Consider the following 27,053-nt stretch of genomic DNA (forward strand, 5'->3'; position numbering starts at 1 on the left):
AGTATCTGACATAGATTTAGATGGGAGACAGTTTGTTTTTCTGTTGTACCAATAAAAATTATATCGACGGAGAGGTCTTTTAATGGGGAACCACCACCATTAATGCTAATTCAATTTCTTTGTCTTATTTTAAACTGTTTCGGATAAAGCAGTTTTATGGAACGAAAAGTAATTGTTACTGATTTTCTAACAATTAGGTAGAATTTCTGGTAGAAGTTTTTGAGAATTCGTGGTGGAAATAACATTTTCCTGCTTTCAAACACATGATCCCAACCAAAAAACCCTTAAACAAATATTTCAGGAAACTTATAAATTAAGTCGATTAAGAGGCTTATGCATACCGAAGTTAGTAAAGAGGTTTATATCCATGTACATAGTACATACTTTATAGCTTTCCAATTAAACTGAGAAAACCTTATTCTTTCTATGAAGATCTCAATAAAATTGTATCAAAATCAAGATCAAAAATTCTCTACATAATTAAAATTTTGAACGCTAAAGTGAACTTCAAAAAAGATGGTAAAGAAGGTATAAAGGGAGAGTACGGATTTGGATCCAGAAACCAGCAGCGTGGTGAAAAGATGATAACATGGTTATGTCAAAATTGTTTAACCGTCTGCAACAGTCTGTTTAAGAAAAAGACAAAAAATATGTAGTACCGTTTAGTAAAAAAAATATTGACTTAATAGTTACAAAGAAAAGGAAAACAGTTCAAGACGTCGCTATTATAAACCGGTTGAATTTTGAAAGCGATCATCGAATGGTACGTGCTAAAATAAAAATCAGCCACAAGACGAAAAAATACTATAAATCCCAACCTAAAAAGGATGCACCTAAAATTATATCAAATGAAGACAAGACCAGCTACCTTGAGATAATCAAAAGTTTGGAAATCATAAAATTCTTAAGTTCAGTTCAATCCCAATACGATGCTTTCGAAAAAGCTCTGCTCTTCTCACCAAATGAAAATAGAATTAAACCTTTTCCCAAAAAGCCAAATAAAATTTCAATTACCCACAACAAAAAGCTAAGGTGGCGCTACAGTCCGGAGCGGACCTGGGCCTCAACCAACATGCGTCTCCAGCCAGCTCGGTCCCTAGCTAGCTGTCTCCAGTTTCGCACGCCAAGTTGGTTGAGGTCCTCTCCCACCTTCCGGGCTGGAGCGTTGATGTCCATCCGCTCTACATGACCTAGCCATCTTAGCCGTTGGACTTTAATTCTGCTAACTAGGTCAGTGTCGCTGTACAGCCCGTACAGTTCGTCGTTATATCTTCTCCTCCATTCTCCATCTATGCGTACGGGACCAAAAATCACCCGAAGAATTTTCCTCTCGAAGCATCCTAAGACGCTCTCATCTTTCTTTGACAGGGTCCAGGCCTCAGCGCCATAAATGAGAACCGGGATGATGAGTGACTTATAGATGGTGATTTTAGATGCGTGAGAGAGGACTTTACTTCTCAATTGCCTTCTAAGTCCAAAGAAGCAGCGATTTGCAAGAGTTATTCTTCGCTTGATTTAAGCGCTGGTGTCGTTGTCTGTGTTAATAGCGGTGCCTAGGTAGACAAAGTCCTTAACGTCCTCAAAGTTATAGCTGTCCATGGTGACGTTTTGTCCAAGACGTCGTTGTTCAGTGTCCTTTTTTGATGACAGCCCTCATTGACCACTAAACCCATCTTCTTCGCTTCCGTCGCAATGCTCAAAAACGCTCCACTTACATCACGCTTTGATCTTCCAATTATGTCAATATCGTCTGCGTATCCGAGTAATTGGATGGACCTTTGGAAGATTGTGCCTCTAGTGTTGACGGTTGAGTTTTGCACGATTCTTTCCAAACGTTGTTGAAGAAGTCGCATGACAGTGCTTCGCCTTGTCTAAACCTTTTTTGACATCAAATGCATCGGTAAGATCTTTTCCGACCTTGATAGAGCTCGAAGAATATGTCTTTGGTGTCTTCATCTTTCTCCTCTGTTGGGGCACGCGCGCATATTAGGCTTATGTTGGTGAATTTAGCCTTGATGCGGATTGTCGTGATGCGCTCGCTCACTTTGTTGAAACTCAAGACTTTTTGCCTGAGCCTAGTTCCAACAACAAATCCACACCCAAATCGACGCTGCCTTTGTTCTCGGTAGCAGCCGCCGTAGTAGATATCGCAGTCTTTTAGTTTGCGTTTGCCCGGTCCATCCCATCGCACTTCTTGGATGGCTGTAATATCTGCCTTGCAGCAGTTTAGGGCTTCCGCTAATTGTTCGGCTGCACGTGGTCTGTTAAGGGACCTAACATTCCACGTTCATATCCGTAGTTCGTTGTCCTTATTTCGTTTGCGTGGGTTGTCAACAGTGAATCTCCGTATCCGAGGCTTGTTGGTGCTTCGAAACTCAATATATTTTTTACGTGGCCAGGAAGTCACTCTGACGGCACAACCCCCAACCTGGAGGGCCAGATCCTCCAAGGAAAGGGAGCCGGATAAACCGCTCCTTACAGGCCTGGGCTCCGAATATGTCGAAGAAGCCCTATAAGGTGTTCACTACTCGTAAGTAGTTCAACCTTCTGAAACTGTAGACGCCACCGTTGATTCCATCTCGAGAATTCGTCCGCTGCCGCCTGGATAAGGAGAGGTGCCTTAGTGGAAACACCTCTCCCCCCTCTCTCGTTTTCTGCCCCCAGAACTTTCCACTGGGGCTGGAACCCAATCTCTAGTTGAGGTACTAGTCTCCCGATGTTCACCGCGGGGAGGTAAGAGTAGGTGTTGATAGACAGAGGTGGGTTTTGAGAAAAAACCTGTGGACGCTTGTGTCCTCTTGAATGCACATGTCCACCATTTGAACATCAAAAAGCTTAATTGAGGAATGAAAAAATCTTCGTTCATAAAACATTTTTAGATGAAAACGACAAACAAACTCAAATTTTTGAGAAAACGTATCAAAAAACATGTTAAAGATGACATTGAAATATATAATGAAAAAATCTTCGTTCATAAAACATTTTTAGATGAAAACGACAAACAAACTCAAATTTTTGAGAAAACGTATCAAAAAACATGTTAAAGATGACATTGAAATATATGATGAGAAAATGTTGAATATGTACTTAGAAGATAACAAATCAATCAAAAAAGGATATGAACACTTTTCTCAAGGAAAAGAATGAATGATTGCTTTAGATAACAAAAACAAAAAATAAGGGATAGAAACGAAATAAATATGTACGACACAAATTTTTTCAAAGACCTATACCAATCAAAGTTTACTTTTGATGAAACCACTTCAGAAATGTCAGATTTAGATCATTATGATAGCTTTCCAATGTTTTTGAAATCGAAAGTGGAAGAATTGATCAACTGAAGTCGGGGAAAGATTTGGAAGTGACGGTATAAAAGCTGAAATGCTTAAAATTGGAAAAAGCTCGATCTTAACCTTCATTGACAAAAAGGGGTTAAAAAGATGTTATTGAAGATAATTATAGACCAATAAGCATTATATCAATAATAAACAAAGCATACGCCAAAATTTCTTTTAAGAAGTTGTAAGGATACATACAACAGAAACAAACCAAAAGACTATCTTCAACCAATCAACCAACTGATTGAGAAAAGTTGATTTGTTAATTTTACAAGGCATTTGATTCTGTAGAACATTTTAAAATATGGCAAGCCTTAAAGCAGCAAGGTATCCCACACAAAATTATTAGAATCTTGAGAATCATATACATAAGGACTACATCAAAAATAATGAACTTTGAGCTCCTGGGTCAGTTGGATCTTGTTAGGGTGTAGGCTTTAGTACCGACGCAGAATTCGCCAAGTTGAAGTCTGTGAAAGGCCGAGTTCTTGTGCACGGCAAGGAACAGACTGCCTCAGGTTCCGCTGTACATTTTCACGGACTGCGGCGATGTTTCGGAGGATCTTGTGTTCCTTAAACGTACGGGTCTTGGCTGGATTGTTTACTGAACCAATCGTCACAAATTCCCGCAAAATGCGGCCAACGTTTGTTTTTGTATCAGTTGAAGAACCTGTTCAATCCTGAGGAACTGAATAATAAACAAAAGATTTGACAGAAGTCACCAAAACAAAATGGCCACACGGGGCGCCAAAATCTAGCCGCGGCAATTGAAAAACTCTTTACATAATGTTTAGTTTTGAGTTCGAAATTTTAGACCAATTATACGAATTTCCAATTAATTGGTTAAATTCTGTTAAGACATGTTTTCTTTATAAGGGAATTTGCAGTTTAAATATAAGTTGTCAATCTATTCATATCTACCGTATTTCTGCCATTAAATTTAATGATAAGTTCTTATTCATTTAGATACAGTGCTGTTCGAAAAATGTTGGTCAAATATTTTATTACTTTTTTCGAGATCAGTTCTTGGAATTTAGAAACGCTACGGGTTTTTTGGCACTAGGTAGCATCATGTCATTCAAACACTGCATTTAAGTTGATGTTATTATTAATAAGAGCTGCATTTGGTTCGGGAAAGTAGTCCAATACCAACCGAAGTGATTTTGTGGAAAAATATGGGAAAAATCAGTTCGGAACATAAAGCCAATATTTTGTTTCTGTCAATTCTAAATTTGAAAGTATGTGAAATTTCTAAGAGACTGATTATTGCTCAACAAACAGTGGCATGGAATTTGAAAAAAAATATCTTGGGGCCGGGACTACCAGCAGGAGAAAAAAGGCTCAGAAAGTCCAAAAAAGACGACCCCAGCGGAAGACCGTATTCGGCATTCTTTCAGGATTTCAGTGGACCATAGAAACGATCTGTGTCGAGCTACAGGCAAAGTAATTTTATTTAGTTCAGTGAGAAAAAGGCTTATGAAAGGTGGGCTTAGAGCACTCAAGCTGGTGCTGAAGACGGAATTTTCAAAAAAGAGTCAAATAAAAAGATTGATCTGGATTCAGGAGCACCTAAATTAGACTCAAGACATGTGGGACAGTTTCATCTTTTCGGACGATCCAAGCTCCATTTTTGAGATGGGAGGATCCTTGCGCGAAGATAGCCGAAAGAAAGACTAAGCTCTGATTGCATTGTAGGGATGCTTCTCTGAAAATGAAAAAGGTAGAATGAGCTTTCTAGAATCCAAAGTCAATGCAAAAGTTTACCTTCGAGTCCTGGAAAACGTATTGGAGCCCACAGTGCTAAGGCTTTTTGGGACCCTATTAGTTTGATTTTTCGAAAAAAAAATGCTTCTTGTCATACAGCAAAAAAAATTGTTCGAACTTCTTTTTATTTTTACCACGACTGACTACTATTAAGCTTTAAAAAAAAGCTAATTACTAAAAATATTATTTGGATTTTGTTTTTATTTCTAAAGTTGAAAAGTACTTCGAAGAAAATAAAGCCGATATGTGAAGTTGGCCTTTCTACGAGCAGATCTCAATCCAATTGAGAATGTTTGGTCTATAATGAAACTTGAGGTTGCGAAGAAGCGCCTAATTTTATTTAAAAAAATACGGACCTGGAACACGATTCCTGCATCCACATGGAAAAACCTATCTCATCCACTGTCTCTCTGATGTGCAGCCATAATAAAAGCAAGAGGAGAAAAACAAAGTTCAAATTAGATACAACATTCTGTTAAACAATAAAAAAAAAACTCACCAATAAAGAATTTTTCTTCAATCCTTAAAAATGATGCAGGTACCTAAAAAACTTATATTTCGGTGTAATCATTTTTTGCTCCCGTGACCATTTTAGAAAAATCTCAACATTCTTATTGTTTTATAGAACGATTAAACGAAACGATAAAAAAATATTTTGTTATTTCAACACATTTGACAAAAAACTAAAAAAAAAAAAGTTTGGCCAACTTTTTTTGTACGGCACTGTACGTATCCCTTTTCCAAATACCTTATTATAAATTATATAACCACGTAGTTAATGTTGAGCCTATGATTCCGATTCTGCTACCATTGAGATAACAACTTGCTTTAAGATCTATGTAATTAAAATGCTATCTAGTATTCCAACAACTTAAACATTCTCGCTCTTGTCTCTCACAATTTTTTTTAATTATCGAGAAATACAGCTATAAATGTGTGATTTTGATGCTGGAAAATTGTATGAATGCACTATGACACTGCAACTATATCTATTTTATCTTGTATATATAACGCACGATTTTCCTTTCACCCGTAAAGTTTGACACATCGCGTTCAGCCCACTGATGTTATTTTCCATGAGACATATATCGTCGGCATAGTCTAAATGGCTAAGCCTTTCAAACGTTCTCCATTGAATACCTTTCCTCTCAGTTGTACCGACGCTGGCCGTCAGAAAATCATCTATCGCCAGCAGAAAAAGAACTGGCGATAAAACATCCTCTTGTATCACACCCTGACGCATTTCGAAAGAGTCGGATAGCTGCCCATTATGCAACACGAAACACCTTGCATTATGCAATTGTTTGCAACAATTTTTTGCTGAATTCCTCTCCCAAGAAGTGATCTCCATATACATTCTCGGTTAAAACAGACTGCTCAAGAACAATGTGTAAGGTGTTTATATGGTCAACGCACGACCGACCGCTGCGGAAGCCAGCCTGATTCCTCTTGAGTATAGTCTCAATTCTAGCCTTTATCCGTTCGAGGATTAAAGTTGCCAATAGCTTTGGGAAAACGGACAAAACGGTAATACAACCTTTTTTTTGCACCTTAACAATCACTCCATCCTTCCATTCCCTGGGATAGGTTTCGTTTTCCCAAACAGTTTGTATAAGCGGATGCAAGATACTAGCTGCTGTGGCAGGATCAGCTTTCAGGAATTCCGCTGGTACTCCGTCAAGCCCGACTGCTTTGTTGTTTTTGAGGAGATTAATCGCTGTTTCAATTTCCGCTACTGAAGGGAGTTCAATGTCAATACCCCTGCAGGATCTGCGCATCTCGTTAAGTTGGGATCTGTTCAAAGGTGTCTTCAATTGATATCAATAGTGTCCCATCCACATCCATTACAGAATGATTGTTGTTGCTTTTTTTCCCGACAACTTCTTTGACTATTTGGTACAATTCTCGGATATCTGCTCTTCTTGCAGCGTTTTCAGAATCATCAGCGAGTCCATCTATCCTGTCAAGTCTCGCACAACGATTGGCCATCTTGTGTGCAATCCGATATTCGTTTCGCAAATCAGCCTTTCGTTGAGCGTATGTCTCGGCGTTTACTTGCAGCTTCAACCCACCCATGTGACTTTGCTGCACGTCTTATGTTTAAGTACAGTCCCACCAATTACAAGACGATTTGCGTTACAAAAGTCGACAAGCATGTCATCATATTTATTACGTGACCCCAATCCACTTTTTCCCATAACTCGTTCCAGACCTTAATTGTCTGCACCGATTTGAGCGTTGAGGTCTCCCATGACGATTATGATATCGGCTCTCGGAACACTGCGCGGACCCTTGCAGTCATTATTCTTTCAAATATTTGCGCATAGGAAATAAGAAATAATAGCTACTTCGTTCAAAATAATTCCAACACCATGCAGTCTTTGGCCACCCTCTCTTTCATCCTCTCTGGAATACAGCATTCTCGTTTGTCCAGTTTCAGATCTGTATTCAGCTCTTCCTCTCCACTTTGTTTCACTAATGCCCAGGATACTGATCTTAAGGCGAAGCATTTCGCGCTCTAGCTGTTCGTATCTTCCTTCGTCATACAAAGATCCGATTTTTGTACGTATTCCATAGCCAAAAGTATCCATTGCATTTCTTGAAAGACTTCTACTAATTGTTGACGATTCATTTATTATTATGACACCTTGATTGAGGTTTTTGCATGAAAGATTCTGCACCTCCAAATTTCTCATAAATTATACTCGATTTTCTTAAATGTCCAAATGAAACCTCTTACATATATTATGATATTTTCCCATAACAAAGGTTCTTGAAAAAAAAAAACAGAAACCATAAAAACGTGCCGAATTTAAAGTCTAGTTGTCTAGTCAAAAATTCTAGGCGATTTTCAAATAAGCTTAATTGTTTCTCAGAAATCCCCCTTCCAGACATCCAGCACAATCGCTTTCTACTAAAAAACGTATTTTCAGCGCTTTAATGTTGCATCAATAATAATATCATGATGGCACATTGTTTTGGGCTATAGACAATCCTCTTGTGGTTTCGAATGTGAATGGCACATCAAACAATGAGCCTGTCTATACCCTGTCATTATACAAGTTACAAGAAAGCCAATAAATACATCATTGCGCTTGGCTAAAGTAACTTATACTCCAAGAGCTGTAATTAATTAGTTTTCAAGTGACTCAAGTATATTCTGCCCGGCTGCTTGGTGCACTTGTCATGATGTGCTTTTCTTCCCCACTTTACCTCCCCCACATTAAAACCGAAAATAATGTTTCTTTGCATCAAGTTCGGGTTTTGGAGTGGCGCCACTCAAGGAACCCATTTTTACGATGGTCATGAATAAATTACTACAAAGTGCTCATCATCACAGAATTGGGCCATTTAATGACCTAGAAGAGATGGTTGTATGTGAAGTTGCATCCAGCCAGAGCGTCCGGATAATACATTCAATACTTCTGTTTACGTTTGTAACTTGGTTGGATCTTTTTGTTTTTTTGATTTTTTGTTTCGTCATATAAACATGTTGCTGATGCATTCATAGTACTTCAAACTCCCACAACGATTCAGTAACTAAAATTGAGCAATTAAATCCAGAAGAGTCAACACGCCTCGCCGCCGAGTCTTTCAAGAACTGTCTTAGTGGGGATGATGGTGCTGTGCTGGTGCTGGAAGACGAAAACGAAGGCAAACGAATGATCGTAAAAACGTCTCGTTATTACTCTTCTCAGGGTCTTTATTTTGTAACCTCGCTAACCAAAATACGGATACAACACTGCTTACGAAGTGTTTTTCAGACTTAATGAAAGCTTACAGAACTCCTCAGTTGTTGGGCAGCCAATGTACCGAAAGTTCAATGAAACATATTTTTATGGGATGACCCAATGTTCGGAACGTGCTTTTTCAACGTTGACAAAATATATTAAAAAGAACATTTCTGTTGACTTCCATCGTCAAGACATGCGCCACCGGTCACCGCCAAAATGGCACCAATTGATGTTAATTCAATGTTTGCATTAAACGTTGTCAGGTTATTCAAGTATAAAAATCAAGACCAAGTCTCAGTATAATAATGAAATAGTACATTAATCCGATTAAATGAGCTGTTCCTTCGTTCCTTAATGTCAAACCGACTGGACTTATTCTTGGAATGCTGTAGTACATATTTAATATTTTTCCATTTTTCCTTATTTATGGGACACTCTTGTGGCATAAAATAGAAAAATGGGGTTATGGTGTTAGTATAAAAGTTAATCGATATAATGTATTATTTTTATAAAGATCAGAAAGGGGAAATGAAGTTCATGAAAACAAAGAAGGTTTTCAGTTAATTTTAAGGACGTGTTGTAACAAATATTTTATGCTGTTAAAAGCGACCTATGTTTACAAATCAAACAAATATATTGGTTACAATGTCAGCATTAGCTTAATTGGAATTCTTCTTTTAAAAAACTATATCCAAAACAGCAGTGTAAATTCTTAATTTTGAGCTTTACTATTTTTCATTTCAGTAAAACTATGCATTTCAAATGACATCTAAAGTACTTTAAAAAGAAAACCAGAAGCTAATCTATTTACGGCGTGAAAAAATCTTGAGAATATTGACATGTATCATTGTATCCTGTACAAGGCTGGCCACGACCTCGTCAAATTCGAAAATTTTCAAACTCGTCTCGGTCTCGTTCTCACTTCTCGAAAGTTGTTTCCTGAGTAGTCTTGTCTCGAATTTTAATTAGCAGAAATGTAGTAAATTATTTTTAGTTTCAAGGTACTCAGACCTGTTAAGTCCATTGGGAACCCCTTGAGGGTCATAGGGCCTCTACTACACCTGCTCTCTCCAACTTTTACTTAGTGACGCTGATTTCTCCTCGAATGTCTTGCGATATGTGCTTCTCGGTCGTACAGCTCTTCTTCCTTTTTGTGTGTGCGGATTCCACTGCATTGCTTGGCCTGCATTGCAGTCGTTACCTTTCCATTGCCACTTACGCCTTCGTATTATAAAGTCTGTAGGTTTCTGGTCTGTGAAGACATTCACGAAGGTTTGCATCTTTCTTGTAATGGCTGAAGTAACCCATAAAGAAGCACAGATTCGATCGATATTTGTGCGAAGCAGTCGTAGCTCTGTTCTTAAGCTGATAGAGTAATTACTCTTAATTTTTCGAAAACATACCGAGACCATTCTCCTAAGGTATTGAAATCTCTCCACTTTTTCCACCGGTTGCGAGAAAATAAATATTTGAGAGGATGGTCGGGTTCCGAGGCTGATCATTTTTGTTTTACCGGAATTAATTTTCAGTACCACAACTTCTGCTTCTCTGACCAGATATACTCCTTGTTAACGCTATCAAAGGCCTTCCCGAAGTCTATGAACAGCTGGTTTAGTGATGATCGATATTTACCGCACTGTTCAGTAATGATCCGCAGGGTATTGATATCATTAATACAGAAGGATCCAGCGTGGAATCCTGCTTCTTCGGCATCGAGTGTGGACTCAAGATGTTCTCTGATGCGTTAAAGTATGACTTTTGCTTTTATTTTGGCAACATCAGGTAGAACGCAAATTCCTCTCCACTTTTCCCACTTTGTTAGATCTTGTGTTTTTGGAAGCTTGACGATAATTGTCTTCTTCCACTCATCGGGAAAGCTTTCGATGACGTTGGCGCTGCTTGTAAAAGCTGTGCGGGAATTCCATCAAGTCCTACCGCTTTGTTGTTCTTAAGTGCTTTAATTGCGGCAACGATCTCATCTTTACTGGGGGGTGCGGTGCCAATTCGGGGACTAGTTTGTTCAGGCGCTTCAAAAGGCATCGGCTGCACATTGTTTGCAAACAATCGGCTTAAAACCAAGTAAAAGTGTTCTTTCCAGCTTCTGACTTGCTCATCCACCAAAATTATCACAGTACCGTCTGCATACTTCTTTCACCAGCTGTTGCTTTGAGCTGAATACACTGGTCAGATCTTTGGTTATTCTGTAAAAGGTCCTGTTCTCGCACCTATTTGCAGCATTTTCTGCACACCGCGCGAGGAATCCAGCTCATTTCTTTCTTCCCCTTGTGTAGCAGTTATTTGAGACCTTAACTGTTTGCGTTCGTTGATCGTTGCCCAAGATTCTTCTGAAATCTGAGTGTTGTTGTAATGTAATGAAAACATTTCACAGCAATCCAATGGTGTTCGATGTATTCATGTACTGTGTTTCTGATTGTTCTCATTTCGTCAGCCAGGTGGTCACTAAATTGTTGACAGGTCGTGGGATCCTTTAGTCTGGCGATGTTGAATTTGAGGGCTCGTGTTATTCCGTTGGATCTTTGAACTGTAGCTGTTGGCAATTTTAGGGTAGCTATCATTAAATTGTGGTCACGGGCAAGTCCCATGTCGGTGCCTCTTCTGTTTCGGACATCCAAGAGACTGATTCTAAAGTGTCGACTAATCGCGAAGTGGTCAATTTTTTGGAAGACGCTTGCCTGTCCGTCTACACCCAGCTAATTTTATGACACAGTTTATTTTCAAACATAGTGCCACCAATAACAAGGCCATTGTCGTTGCAGAAGTCAATGAACCTCTCACCATTATCATTGCAATTGCCGACATCATGAACGCCCATCACATGCCTTAGCCCGTGTTGTTACTGCGAAACTTAGCATTGAAGTCTCCCATAACCAAAATACTATCTCCGCGGGGATCATTCTTTCTCTTGATTAGATGCGAGCTCCGTCGGGGGGTAAAACTTTATAATGGTGACGGGTCGTACTCTACTCTGAAAGCTAGCTTTGATAAGAAATGTTATCTTGATCGAAGTTATCCTCCAACTCGACAGCTATTGCAATCCTAAAATATTATATTTTATATTATAAAATATATATTCGCTAAAATCACCCACTTATCCTTTCGCCCAAGATAATAATGCCCAAATTAAAAATATCCTATCGCTTTATTTCAATTTCAGAGAGCGAATTAAGGTCAATTTTTAAAGTGATGGAAAACAAAATGGTTTGCCTGTTTATAGTGTGAGCACCCAGCATTATGGCGTATAAACATTAAAATGTACATGGGTGGGCATACCTGCCTCATAAAGTTTGGGATAGGTACGAGGTTGTGTGTATGCAAAGTTACTTTAAATCCAGATTATTTACATGCGAAGAAACCTATAGTGAGCCGAAGCAGGGAAATTGCTGGGTGGCAGCAGACCCCCCAACATACATCACGGTTTATTCGCGTCTTAAAGCCAATCCACATCTTTTGATCTTCTAAATTGAGGCCTTACAAGAGTTAATGTTGGTTTGGATGATATGACATTTAATTTGGGCTTTGTAAAGTTTTCATAGTAATGTTTTTACGATGTTTTTTTTGGGCTTATTTTATGATTTAAGTAATATGTCGTTAGGCGGTAAAATATAAAAATAGTAAAAATCATAACCGTTGTACAAATTAAATGCAACATAGCCCAAAACCCATGCCATAAAACCCTTATTAAAAATTATTATGTTAGGCAAAATGACAACTTACAATTTGGGTGCTCTTTTATTTAAAATGTGTTTTGGCGTTGGGATTTTTCGAGATTTGTTTTTTTACTTTTTGACATTTTAGGATTTGAGTAAAAAAATGTATAGCCTTTTCAATTCCAATTCAAATTTCATATAAAACCTGAATAGACCCACAAGACCGACGAGACTCTCGTCAAATTTCGGTACAAAATATACAGTTTCGTGCGTAAGCTTCAAAAGTAGTATAGACTCGTCTTGTTACCAGCCTTAATAGTGCAGGAGAAAACCGTTTTACTGTTTGTATACAACTATCAAAATCAAAAAACAGTCCTGCAAGAAAGGGGAAAAATTTATTTTAAGGAGTATAGAAATTGTAATTCCGAAACACCGTTCATCATTAACTCTATATTTATGACTGGAGTTTTTTCTTAAGCGTGAAAACAAGCTTAAATCATTCCAGTACTTAAGGACCTAAATGAAAATGGACCAATTGCCATTCTAACGTTTCTATCCCAAGTCGTTGACAGAATTATGATTTTGGCTTCCGTCCAAAGTATAGTTGCACAACTGCTGTAACAAATTTGACAGAAAATTTAAGACAAGTTGTAGACAGTAATCAAATTACTTTTTTTGTCCTTCTTATTTTTTTTAAGGCATTTGACATTGTAAATCACAATCTTCTATGCAGTAAACTTCAAACTTTTAATTTTCAACTTTTCTTCATCGTCCACAAACACATTTTTTTAACTTAAATTGTTGATCATAAGCAGTTGTTTCTGATAACTCTGTATCAAATTTTCTTCCACAATCCTAAGGTGTTCCACAAGGCTCGATTCTCGGCCCAATATTTTTTACCATGTACGTTAATGACTTGCCTAAGTTTCTATAAAGTTCCTCAGTTGATATGTACGCAGATGGTGTGGAGATGCGCAAAAGTTTTTCTTGGGTCCCTTAGAAAACGCTGCTTGTGAAGTAAATGAAGATCTCGACAGGATTCTTCAATGTTCTCGACCGAACTCTCTATCTCACACCATTACGAAATAGTTGTTTAATTTCTGAATGAAAATTCTATATTCACGAGATTCGTTTAAGGAATTCCCTTCCTTGAAACATCTTCAAAATAATTCTAGACAACATTTTAAAGTCTTCAAAATAGTACTCGTTGACAAAATTACGTTTTTCCTGGCCCACAAACAAAACAATACTTTTTCAAAAGATTAAGGTGTCCTTAATCACCTCTAAGTTTTTCTATCACATCAGATTTTTTAAAATACGTTCCTTTAAAATGCTAAAAACAACTACAAACAACAACACACGATGATTTTAAGGCTAGATTAAAACTCACTTTAAACTTATATTTTAATAATAAATTGTATGATGATGTTCCAAATCACGAATCTTTCCTTTCTAGATACAATTTACCCCATTTTAGCATCTTACTTAGTTTTTAGAAATTCGCATTAGTTGTTAGTTTTAGTTGAATCTATATGAAGTTTTGACAAAGCCTTAAATTTGATACTTTTATAGTTTTGAAAAATACGTTTTAGAATCCAAACCTTTATTTGAGCTATTTGCTATTTGCTCAAGTTCTATTACATACCAGTTTTCGACATTGTTTTTTACTTTTTAACATGTTTCAAAAACTTGATATAATATAGGGTCCGCCAAAAAACTTTTTGTTTTCAAACAGGGCGCAATACAACGAGTGTAACTTCGGCTGTGTGGCACATAGCGCCTTACTGTTGAAACCAAATGTTGCCAATATCTCCTTTTCAATTTTTGTAAATAAAATTCGGTTAACATTTTCCGAAAACGATCGTCATTCACTGTAACGGCAAACTCCTTGCTTATTTTCGACAAATGGACCAATTATGCCTTTAGACCAAAATCTGCACCAAACAGTGACTTGTTTTGGGTGTATCAGCTTTTCAATGTATAAATACGTCAATTTTGCTTGTATGTAAGCCCGCCAGGGTCAAAATGAGCATCATCTGAAAAGATGATTTTTTTTATACAAAATCGGCATCTTCTCTTAGCGTTGTTCTTAGCACTAGTTGAAAAAAAAAGTTAGATAGCCGACCCTATACAATTGTGATGAAAAAATATTTGTTACGTTATAAGAGCAAAACTTTATTTCAGAATGTTTTGCCTTTTCTGTTGAAAACCGTTTGAAAATAATGGTTTAGCGTTTCTTTCAGCTTTTTAAAAAAAGAAAGCTACTTCAAAATGTCGATATCATCAAAAAGCCTTATACGCGGGTGTTTTCGAATTTAAAAAAGCCATATCTTAAAAATCTTACGTGATACATTGATTTTGAATACAGATTTGAATTAAAGCCTCCAAAACCTTATCGATTTGTGTAATCCTAAGAAAAATCGAATCGACAGTAAACAACTTTAACAACCACTGCCAAACTGTTCTTAAATATTTAATAAGAATTACAAAATAATATTCTACATTACAATAACAAACTTTCATAAGAACATTCTTTAGTTACAGCAGTTGAAAAATAAAAACACAATTACGAGTAATTTAACTGTATTGTTTTTTTTGCAATTATCGTTGTAATTAATGTTTTTTGAACCATCATCGGTACAAATAAAAAGAGACTTTTTCATAAAATTTCTACAAGACAAACGTAATAAAATAAATATTATAATAAAAAGAAAAACATTTTTAATTAAACTTTTTTAATACACAATTTTAAATACAACCATATCAAAATCACAACCTTATATACATATGCATATTTTATTTGTATGTCTACAACCCCAACCGAATTTAACCGAAGGGTATTGCATGTGTACCTACACAATGCCCCATTGAACCTACATATTTACCCAGAAATCATTAAATTCATATCGAACTCTACATTTTGTGAAATTTGAAGTGGAAGTGGAGCTGGAGCTGGAACTGTAGCTGGAACTGCTGCACATATTTTTGCAATTTTTCCGTAGTACCCTCGAGGCTACTCAGTATTCACAATCACATATTCAGTCCAATCGAATCTTCCTTCTCTTCAATGGGGTGAATCGAATCTGTTCCATTTCAGCACTGATGATGGCTCTCGTTCTCGATTCAGTTTCAACCCTTGTTGATGCTGCTGCTGGTGCAGCCATTGCCAATGCCATTTCCTTCTCCCGTTTCTTCCTTACGCCTCTGTCTTTGCCACGAAGTTCATGTTGATGATGTCGATGGGGCTGATGCTGATGATGATGATGATGATGATGAGGATGCTTCCGTGTCTGATAATGGTAGTGCTTGTCGATTCCCGTTTCAATTTCAATCTTCCAATTGAATTTTTTGAACAGCCATGGCCGAAAGTATCTGTAATTGATTTGCTCCCCGGCGAATGCCGTACAGCTTAGCAGAGTACCGAAAATCAGAAAAACAAATGCACCTTCCAAATGGTGTATCGTCAGGACCATTATTGGTTCTATAAAGGCCAAACAAAAAGTTTATGTTTATAGATTAAAAAAAAAACATATACTCGCACAAATGTACCTTGAAAATCGTCCCTCAACTCGCGTATCTTAACCAATACAGTGTAACGATAGCGAAACTCACTGTCAATTTTATTAAAAAATCCCCCGTCCTGCAGCTGGCGTATGAGCTCGTTGAAATTTCTCAAAAACGGAAATCCACGTTTTGCAATAATTTCCACCGAACTGGAGAACACATTGGCCGGAAAACCATACAATCGATTTAAGTTCCGGTTGCGCAGCATGAACATGCGATTTGCCAATATGACACGTTCACCCATCATCACCGCACGCAAATTATGCGTTCGCGGTATAAAATTATCGCTGTCATTATAACCCGTGTAGATTTCGATGTCGTCCGGATTCTCGAACCAGTCACGACTTTCTGCTGGTCCACCTATTTACAATGTACATATATAAAGATATATAGGTACATAAATATCGATGAACGAAGTGAAGTTTGACACTGCGGTCGACCGTCATCGTCTCGTTCGTCGACCACCAACACCAATAATAATGCTTACCGTACGGAATCCCCTTATGAATAACCTCCTCGATGGTGGAAATCTGGTGTTCGTGGCCAGGATCGGCAAATACCGCAATCAGTTTGGAGGTATAGATGCTCGTCACGTTCAAGCCGTAGAGGCATAAGCCGATGAAGAAAATCCGAGACGTGTGACATTCGGGACGGTCGTGCACGGAGGCGCCTAAAGTCACACCCCACGAATTAATAGCTGTCAGGCTGGTGGATTTATGGGCCTCCTTCTCTGGCAGGATGCAGCCGATTGTCAGCCAAAAGAACCATGTGATTAGGAAGACGAGTTCTATATACAGCCACATTTGTGGCTCATAGATTGTGTAGAGAGCCGTCGATGCGGGTCGAACCTTGGCTGCAGCAAAGAACCATGTATGGCTGTCGTAGAGGTAGGAGTCGGTTGACCAAAAATCTTCACGAACTTCGTCGTCTGAATAGAAACCCCCAATGATGAAGTCGCAGCTGCGGTTATTCAAACGACCCAGCAAATCCGTCCAAGTGCCGTTCTCTCGAACACCTCTCTTGTTGTGTTCACATGTGACATTCAACTTAAGGGATAGAAAAAAAAATAAAATAATCAGAAGTGGGATTAGGCTTTAAAATGGAATTTATTTACCTGGAAGCCGATTTTCTGCTCGATCATGTTGATGAGGCGCATTTCCAGCCCACTTTCACAGTCGTTCTCGATGAATGGTGCTGCGATGGCGGCACACATGTAAAAAGTGCAATTCTTGAGGCTTGATCTCCGTGCTTGCTTATGAATTGCTCGTCTCACAGCTGACTCATTAGGAATGACCCCCATTTCGCAGGTAGCAATTTTCTTGGAATTCACATTGCGACAGGATTCCTTTTTGAAGTTGTCAAGGATGTAGTAGTCGTAGCCTGTGTTGTTGACTGCGTACAGCAAGGACACTGTGTTCACGTAGAACCCATGCAGGAGGAGGTTGAAGATTTCGTCGGCAACGTCCAGGCTTCTATTTCGGTCATCGATGTGATTGTAGAGAATAAGAAATTTGGCACCCGGATTCCACGACTGCATCCTGCTGATGTAGTCCTCGAAGAGCGTGTATATTTGGTCAACCTCATCGACAATAATCACATACGCGTCCGTGTGGACGATATAATCGGCGAGGAACTTCTGCGTGGGCAGGGGTTGGGCATCGGATATAACACTCATGAGGTACGAGCCCAAGAGTTTGTTCTTTGAACCCGGGTTAACTGCTCGGTTCTTCAAAATTAAGTACTGTTCCTGAATTTGGGAGGCCGGTGAGGTCATGTTCTCGGAATGTGTTATGATCATATTTAGCTTGACACGTTGGGATATTCTCGACAGGAACAATGACCCGATAGCCTGGAGACATTTCAGACCCGATTGCCAGGTAGTTGGACCACGTTCGTTGGGTGCTCGCATGTACACTGTCCCAGGACCAGTCCCCACCTCCGCCGCCACCATGGTATTGTTAATTGCAAACGTAACTTGCCCCCATAGAATCATCACCAGGAGTATGTTCATTTTGGTCCTTTGCCGGGCACATAACTTGAACGAGTGTGTTTTGTCGTTTGGCGAGGACTTTTGAATGGGGACTCTTCAACTGAAGCAATATAATTGAGTTCCGTTCGTTTTTTTTGTTTTATTTTTCTTTAATTAGACTTTGGTCACGGGATTTTTGTTTACTCTGTCATAGGTGGCGCTATAAAGTTAGCTATAGGAATGTCCTGCAATCTGCAATAAAAACGGAGATATCTTTTAGGGAAGGAAAATATTTGTTTATGTTGTTGGTGAGGCGCATGCAATCAAGCTGCAGGCTGCACAGGATGATACTCGTATATAGCGTGCAAAGGTAAATTCAATGAAGTTCAACTTGTATCTTGTATAATGTTTGCTAAATGAATATATGAGGGAGATATGGAATACTGAAAATAGGATGCCGAAAATTGTTGTCCTTTTATTTACATTGAAAATTTCAAATTATAAAATTTTAAAACAAGAACGCGAACTCAATTATTTAAAAAAAATATAGGTTTTTTCTAGAGGTCTTGTGTGTTTGGCAGGTAGACACCCCTTCCTTAAACAAACCATCGAACGACTTGTGGTCAATGAGTACATTACTTTTTAAATTACATTCAGAGTCAACTTGTTTTATTTTCACCCTCAACTTGTTAGATTTTGTAATCTGTTTTTAAAAAGTTAGTTGTTTCATGTTTTGTTTTTGAAGGAAATGTTTCCAAGCTGTATGCATTGCATAACTATAGAGGATTGGTATTAGTTTTGGGGACATTGTTTTGTATAAAATTGACTTTAAAATAATTGAGATGTTCATTCGTGACCATTGGGAAATGCTTGTGTCTGTTTTAGCTTAATTAACAAGTTTATTTCAAAATATTGGATCTACAAACATTGTTCAAAAAATAAAACTTACACATCCATGGACATCGATAAAATGTGTCGTCAACGCCTTTTAAATATAATTTTAAATGAGCGCAATATTTATTATTTTTCAATTACACAATATAAAATAAAAAATTTCAGAATTGTATAAAAATAAAATGTACGACTGGACTTGCCTCTGTAAGGTAAGTTATTCATTTATTTACATTTCAATATACAAATTATGAATTAAAGAGCTATGGCTAAGCCGTCAGTCTGGTTGGCAAGTTTATAACTTTAAAATCTAATTAAATTTTCAATAATCAACAAAAAAAGGAACTAAAGTTCAAACGTGTTCTGATATTATTAACATCCTATACTTGTAAACTGTTTTTAAGAAATTGCTTAGGGTTTTCCTGTCACACTCGTTTAGAAGTTGTCAAGGATGTAGATAAAATTCTTCTTTTGTTGTAAAACCCATTTTTCCATGTTAGGTTTAGCAAGGTTTGAGAGCTATTGGCTTTTTCGGTTAGGTGTTTGTTGAAATTTGAAGCCGGATTTAGTTTAGCTCCCAAATATTTGACCTCTTTAACGGTTTCTAGAATATGACCGTCATAAGTCCATTGCCTTTTGTAGTATATCCGTAATCCGTCCACGAGGTGCCTCCGTCTAGTAATGTAAAATAAGTGTCATGTTCAATGTGTATATGTCAAACTTCTCCTGGATCAATGAGTGCGTTCAGCAACAGAACCGATGATCAATTTACACGTACTATTCAGGCCTAGTTTACACGGACAAATATGTTTATGTTACACGGACAAATATGTTTATGTTATAGTTCTAAATAATAAGATATCATTGTGTGAATTTAACACAATCTAGTAAATCATTTATAGGATCTATACACTACATCCTTCCTTGTTATTATTTTATTTGTTTTTATTAGCCTTGGTTATACGATATAATTCGAACAATTTTTTTTTCCAAATAAACTTTTAATTCAATCAATAAAAAAAATGTTTGAGCTTGTTATAGTTCGACAAATTTTTACCTCCTTATATCGACTGTAGTAGTCAACGATTACAAAAATATAATCCTTACTTGGCAGTGGTCCCATCAAATCGATTGCTACATCAATCCAGGGTTCTGTTGGTAATTCACGACGCTTTAGTGGATTAGGTGGGTTGGGTGCAGAAACTAGGGTACACCCTTTGCAGGCTTTACAAAGATTTTCAGAGTCTTTATCGCATTTTGGCCACCAAATTTTTGTTCTTAATCTGCTTTTCATAGCCACGATGCCAGGATGGCCCTCATGTGCAGCTTTGAGAACCCTATCTCTTAGTTTACTTGGTATCACAATTTTTGATCCACGCAGTAAAATGTCACCGTAAAAACATAGTTCGTTCTGGAAGATTTTATAGCTTTTGACTGCTTCATCCCAATTTTCACTATAGAGGCCTTCTTTAACTTTTTGTATCTCCGAATCTTGTTTGGAACATAATTTCTTGTAGTGATACAGCAGTTGGTCTTGAGTGTTCTACAACGCTATGAACATAACTCTCATAAATTGTGGATGGATTTGTTGCTAGCCTACATAGTCTAGACAGTAGGTCTGCCACATTATCTTTACCCGGACTGTATTTTACCTTATACCTATACGACTGTAGCCTCAGAACCCATCGCTCTATACGGGCACAAGATTTAGTCTTCGGTCCAAATATGGTTTCTAGGGGCTTGTGATCGGTTATTAAAACGAAGTCTTTACCGTAGAGGAACATATCAAAATGTTCACACCAACTCCAAAGCTTCCTTTTCCGTCTGACAGTATCGACGTTCACAATCACTAAGAGTTTTGTTACCAAAAGCAATTATCCGTGGTCCTTTTTCTTTGATTTGGACAAGAACTGCTCCAAGCCCCACTGGACTAGCATCCGCTAATACCAAAGTCTTGTCATGAGGGTTGTAGTAGCTTAATTGGGGAACGTCAACAAGTGCATCTTTTAAACTATCAAAAGCTGTCTGTTGACTTTTTCCCCAGTTTTCTGAAATATCTGAATTCCTCTTACTTTTCTGTCGCAACAACATTTTTAATGGCTCGGATAAAGTTGCCAGATGAGAAATCCACTTTCCAATAAAATTGATAAGTCCCAGGAAACTCTGTAACTCTGCAATGGTTGTAGGTTCTCTAAATTCCTTGACAGCTGAAATATACTTTTCTAATGGCCTCACACCTTCTACAGATAATTCATGGCCAAGGAATCGGATCTTTTTCAACCCATAAACGCATTTTTCTTCGCATAGGACAACATTATTTTGTTGCAAGACTTCCTTTACATTGTTTAATCTTTCATGGTGCTCTGTTTCGTCCTTGCCATACACCAAAATGTCATCGATGAAGTTCATAACACCATCACATTTCAAAAGTATTCTTTCCAATAATTTTTGAAAAATCTCAGGCGCACAGGTAATGACAAACATCATTCGTTTGTACCTAAAGAGTCCTTTTGAAGTGATGAAAGTGGTGATGTGTCTTGAATTTGGATGTAACTCTATTTGATGGAAAGCATCTTTTATGTCAAGTTTACTGAAAACTTTAGCATCACAAACTTTTGGCAAAAGTTCATTCATCGTTGGCAAAGGATGGTTCTAACGTTTGATGGCTGTGTTCGCTCGCCGCATGTCCACACAAATCCTAACATCTCCGTTGTCTTTGAGCACAGGCACAATCAGTGAAACCCAGTTCGAAGGTTCAAGTACTTCCTCTATGATGTCCTTATTGAGAAGATCTTTAATTTTAGCGTCAACTTTGTCCTCTAAAGGAATAGGAATCCTGCGATATGGTTGAGAAATGGGTTTAACAGAGTCGTCTATAGGAATTTCAACTAAAACATCTTTGAATTTCGGAAATCCTTTCTCTTTCACTTGGTTTATCTCAATATTGATTCTAAGGATACCCAAGGATGTCGCCGTAATTCTTCCCAACAAGTCTCATGTTCCATTAGCAACCACGTAGAATGTTGTATTTACGGATTTACCAGCAAATTCGATTGCAGCGTCAAAAGACCCTTTCATTGCGAACTCTTGGATATCGCGCAAACACCACCATTATTAACTTCTCTGTATAATTTGTAAGTCCCCATCTTTTGCAGTAACACGATAAGCGATTAATCATTAATTGCATATGTTCATGTGATTCAGAGTGTATGACAAGGTCATCTGGATATAACAACACATAAATGGTAGTATTTGGAATGCTTATTCCTCCCAGAAGATCATCTACTACGTCATTTATAAACAGAGAAAACAACAATGCACTGAGGAGACAGCCTTGTCTCAATAGGATGAGCCATCCCAAACTTCTAATGAAGTTGGAAGATATGCCAAGTTGTGGGAGCTTATAGAAGAGCGCATTTCTTATAACCAGGTCGAAGGCAGCTTTAAAGTCAACAAAAATGAGTAAACCTTTTTGTTCCTGGCATGAAATGCTTTGACAATGGATGACAGAGTAAATATCTGATCAATGGTTGAATCATTTTTTCTGAAGCCAGTTTGAAGATTCGACTCACTTTTTCAGTCTCACTACAAGAACGCCACACAATATTTGTTGTACGGAATTTGGAGATTGTTAAAGAATGTAGGTGTAGCATTTTTAAAAAACTCAGATGGAATCCCGTCTTCACCTCGAGCTTTTCCATTCTTCGCATTTAGGATCACAGCTTGTATTTCCTCACTTGATATATCAGCGTCTAATGTGTCATCAATAGTTAATGGTTCAGCGTAAGAGAACATTAAATTAGAATTGTAGGAAAGAAGGAGCCTGAAGTGAGTTTAAAGATCTGCATCAGATACGCCTACGAATATTTTTTTTATATCATCCCATTGATCTCCCTAGCGGTTTTCCAGAAATCCTTTGATATTCTTGCTTGACCCAATGCTATTGCTTGTAGATTTTCAAATTAAGTTTTCTTTTGAAGACAAAGGTTTTTTTAATATGTGTTAGCTTTCGATGTACCAAATTTTTAGTCGATGATTGTTAGAAGTTCGCATGGCTCCTTATCGAACCACTTTTGTTTATAAGAAGTGTTCTGGCTTATAGTTTTGTTTGATGCTGAAATTCAAATATATTCTGTGAGCTGATTTGAAAGTGTTTCTGTGGGTTTTGTAATCAACTCGTTTTTTGAAAAGAAATCGTCCAAATTACGCTGATAGGAAACTTTTTGTTCATTTTTCCAAGAAAGACGAGGTAATAGGTGAAGATTTATTTCTTTTGGTGAAGATTTGCATAAGAATTCCACAACAATAGGCATTTGATATGAAAAGTTTTACACTCAACTTCAAATTTATTGATACGTTCTAATTAACAGCAGTCATAATTAACAGCACAAAAGTCGATAACAGATTTTCCTTGACCTCCGATGAAAGTGTAGTTGCCTTCCTTATCTCCAACAACCATTCAGAATTATAGTATCGAACATTTGAAGCAACTGAAGAAGATCTACTCCATTTTTATTAGAAACGATGTCAGCTGATTTTCTGTTAGTGTGAAAAATAGCAGGTTTTGATTCATTTTGTGTAATTGTAGTTTGGGAATTCCCAATTCTTGCGTTCCAATCACCAATCAGTACAACGCTCATGTCAGCTAGGAGTTGCATTGTATACAGCTTTTGCTGAAAAGAAATTGTTCATGAGTTCCTGAGGAAATTGAAAAACATATAACGGTTCTATGGGGGCACTCTTTTGGAGCAATTCAAAAGTATATTTCCTTTATTGAGAAAAACCAAGTTAAGAAAAATAATGTTAAAAAAAATCATTAAAATCTATGAATACGTTTTTGAGTAAAATTTAATTTTCAGTTTTTGACCAACAAATTTGTATTTTTTGATCGTAAAACAAAAATGAAAAAAATAACCCAGAAAGAATCTGCTTAAAAGTTTAAGTTTTAAGATTAAACTCAATAGACCCAATGGTTAAGGCTAAAAGGGCGAATACAGACCGACAGACGATATCATGGGTTCCCAGTTTTTTTTAACTTCTCTATCATCGTAATGTCATGCTTGATTAAAATCTCAAGTTCGAAATTTAAAACTTGCCAATAGTATAGCTTAGACGTTAAGAAAAGAATTTAAATATAACTGCAAGATTTTCTTTAGCCCATTTGTAAAGCGTTGATTTGTAGAAGTTTTCTTTTGAGTCAACTCAATGGGTACATTGAAATGTGGGTTTGGAAGTGATGGATATTTTAAGTCAACAATTTTAGTGATTTCAGTGAAATTCAATTCTTAATATAAAATTTTCATGAAAATGGGTACATCTTCGTGCAAAAGCAGTGTTTAAATAACTTAAATCGACTTAATTAGAGTATAAGGCTTGACCCGACGTAACGTGTAATTTTCTTAATGAAAGATAAAACAAAAGGTTAGCGTAGAGCAAGTTGCCGCACCCCCCTAACTCTTATTCAAACTTTCACTAAAAATAGGCAAATTTCCCAGTATATGAAAAAAGTAATTTCTAACACCAATATAAGCAACTACAGGCCCATTTCAAAGCTTTCTTGTATTCCTAAAGTGTTTGAGCAAGTTGTTTCTGAAAGTGTAGAATTTTTTAGTAAAAATCTCATTTCGGAACAGCAACACGGTTTTGCGAAAAAAAGATCAACCGTTAAAAATCTCCTTCCATTCTCAAAAATATGCTCAAACGCTTATGAACAAGGTTATGAAGTTGAATGACTTTTCTAAAGCTTTTGACCAACTTTGCAACGGAATTATTTTATTTAAACTTAAAGCTATTGGTTTCCCAAATTTTTTTAGCTTGGATTAAATCATACCTTGAAAACAGATCCTATGAGGTAAAATTTAGAAATTTTCATTCTGAACCTTTTGTTGCTCAATCTGGTGTTCCCCAGGGAAGCCATCTTGGCCCTTTTGTGTTCATCCAGTCTATTAACGTTGTATCGTCATGTCTACGCTCAAGTGAAGTTCTCATTTTTGCTGACGACATGAAGATTTTTTTTTAAAAATAAAGTCCACCCATGATCGTATTCTTTTACAAGCCGACATTGATAGTTTGACATTTTGGTGTTTGAAAAATAGCCTTTCCCTCAACCCTTTCAAATGCCAGACGATAACTTTTACTAAAAACGAGTCGTTAATGTATTTGATTATTGTATATCAGTGCAAAAAACTCTGTCGCTTCTCCACATTTAAAGATTTAGGTGTTCAATTCTGTTCCAACTTAGAACTTATACATCACATTAATTCTATTGTTAATAAAGCAAGTTCTATGCTTGGTTCTATAAAACGCTGGGTAAAGGATTTCAATGATCCCTATGTTACTCTTCCTTTGTACAATTGTCATGTTCGTTCGCATCTTGAATATGTGTCGCATGTATGGACTTCTTATTACGAAATTTTATAGAAAACGTATTGAATCAATTCAAAATAATTTCATTCGCTTTGCTCTAAAAGGTTTTCCTTGGAAGATCCCTATGATCTGCCTCCCTATGAACATCGTATTCTACTTCTTCAAATGCAATCTCTCCATCAAAGGCGTGGTAATAATGACTTAGTATTTTTTCATCAACTCATTAATGGTGAAATTGATGCACCTTATTTGCTATCTTGTGTACATTTGAATTACCGGGGCGGAACTCATCACCTTCGCACATTTGATTTTATACATATCGACTTCCATAGAACTAACTATTGGAAGAATGAAGCTTTAAGTCGAATGAGCATTTTATATAACTTAAACTGTTCATCGATAGATTTAAATTTAAATAAGGAGGGATTTAAATCATTGTTTGGAACCAATGCTCCACTATCGTAAACATCTTTATTTTATCTTTTGTTCTTATGTTTTGTATTTTGTATTTTTAGCGTGTGTTAGGCTATAATTGTTTAATTTTTTTACTAACAACTAACACATGCACTTATGATCCTCTGATCGTAGTTTGACGCTTGCTATAAGCTAACTACTTTCTGAAAATTCTGAAGTGTACAAAAAGACATCTTTATTCAATGAACCTTGAGAAACGCTAAGCTAGAATGGTGGGGCTTGGTCTTCTATATCCTTATTTTGACCTGATATGATGGGTTCAACTTCACCGTAGCCTTGAAAGAGTTGTTATGCCATCGAAGCAATCTGTTTTTGTAACACATTTGAGTTCGAGGTCGTTATATCACAAAACTACTGCAGCTAGGATAAGGGAAATTTGGAAAGAAAGTTTCCTAAATTTTCTAAAATTTTTGTACCGCCAAAGTTGACCAAACATTATAAAAACTAGGATAGAGAAGCAAAATTTACTTTGACTTTAATAGCTGCAGTATTCATCTTATTTAAAGATCATTAAGAATATTTGAGTCTTCTTACTAGGTACGTTTAGTTTATCCGAGTTTATGTTAGATTTTAAGATACAAATCTGTAATTTCGGCACTTAAGTTAGGGTGGCGCGAAATTTCATTAAACTGTCTTAAAATGCTGTACGATTCTATCCTAGAAATTTAAATTTACAATGTGATTAAAAGTTAAAGTGGAAGTATCCATTATTAAACTTTAAACTTTTTACATTCCTATTTAACAATTTAAATGTTTGTCCCTTTTCAGTTGATAGAATTTTTGCTGATAGAAAAATTTAAAGGTAGGCGGTAAGAAAGTATTAATTGTATTTGGATAAGTCTTTTGGATTTTTTTCAACAATTTAAGGGAATAAAAGGCGTCAACAAATAGATGTCAGTATAACCATTAACATTTGGAAACCTTAAAAAATTTTGTGCTTATTCCAGTAAAGAGAACTGTATGTCTACCATCTGAGCTAAATTCAAAAACATGCTTAAATATCGGGATTACATCCTCAATGGTGAATTTATATATGTAAATTATTGTTTATACCTGTTATATTTTCTGGTATTAATTCAAGTTATCTTTTGAAGAACTTTTAATACTCTATACGTTGAAGATGTTTTTCAAAAGCATTTTCGATACGTGAATTCCATTATTAAAAACTGAATGTTATTTCTATTTTCAAATTTACCAACTGTTATTAACATTACTGCTCTCTAACTAAAATTAGCATCAAGACAATTTAGTTTTTTAATACTTTTACCAATTTTCTAATTTTTAA

At 36.8% G+C, this 27,053-nt stretch overlaps 2 protein-coding genes across 2 annotated transcripts in view; one reads left to right on the plus strand and one right to left on the minus strand.

Annotated features, from left to right (window-relative positions):
• Positions 1 to 27,053, plus strand: part of LOC129943302 (protein NDNF) — a 144,705-nt gene that overhangs the window by 39,184 nt on the left and 78,468 nt on the right. The window lies entirely within an intron of this gene.
• Positions 15,291 to 18,289, minus strand: LOC129943298 (uncharacterized). The gene is made up of 4 exons (XM_056052623.1): positions 17,183 to 18,289; positions 16,556 to 17,114; positions 16,054 to 16,428; positions 15,291 to 15,985 (listed from the first exon to the last, which is right to left on the minus strand). The coding sequence occupies exons 1-4, from the start codon at positions 18,077 to 18,079 to the stop codon at positions 15,543 to 15,545; spliced, it is 2,274 nt and encodes a 757-aa protein (XP_055908598.1). The 5' UTR covers positions 18,080 to 18,289; the 3' UTR covers positions 15,291 to 15,542.

The sequence above is a fragment of the Eupeodes corollae genome, chromosome 1, assembly GCF_945859685.1.
Source record: "Eupeodes corollae chromosome 1, idEupCoro1.1, whole genome shotgun sequence".
In the NCBI taxonomy this organism is placed as follows: domain Eukaryota; kingdom Metazoa; phylum Arthropoda; class Insecta; order Diptera; family Syrphidae; genus Eupeodes; species Eupeodes corollae.

What these genes read in the sequence shown, in the direction of transcription:
- LOC129943298 (XM_056052623.1), bottom strand. Translation starts at nt 18,079, where the DNA reads ATGAACATACTCCTGGTGATGATTCTATGGGGGCAAGTTACGTTTGCA. An exon ending in AGCAGAAAATCGGCTTCCAG is followed by an intron (nt 17,115 to 17,182) that starts GTAAATAAATTC and finishes CTATCCCTTAAG; the next exon opens with TTGAATGTCACATGTGAACA. An exon ending in GTTGAGGGACGATTTTCAAG is followed by an intron (nt 15,986 to 16,053) that starts GTACATTTGTGC and finishes TGGCCTTTATAG; the next exon opens with AACCAATAATGGTCCTGACG.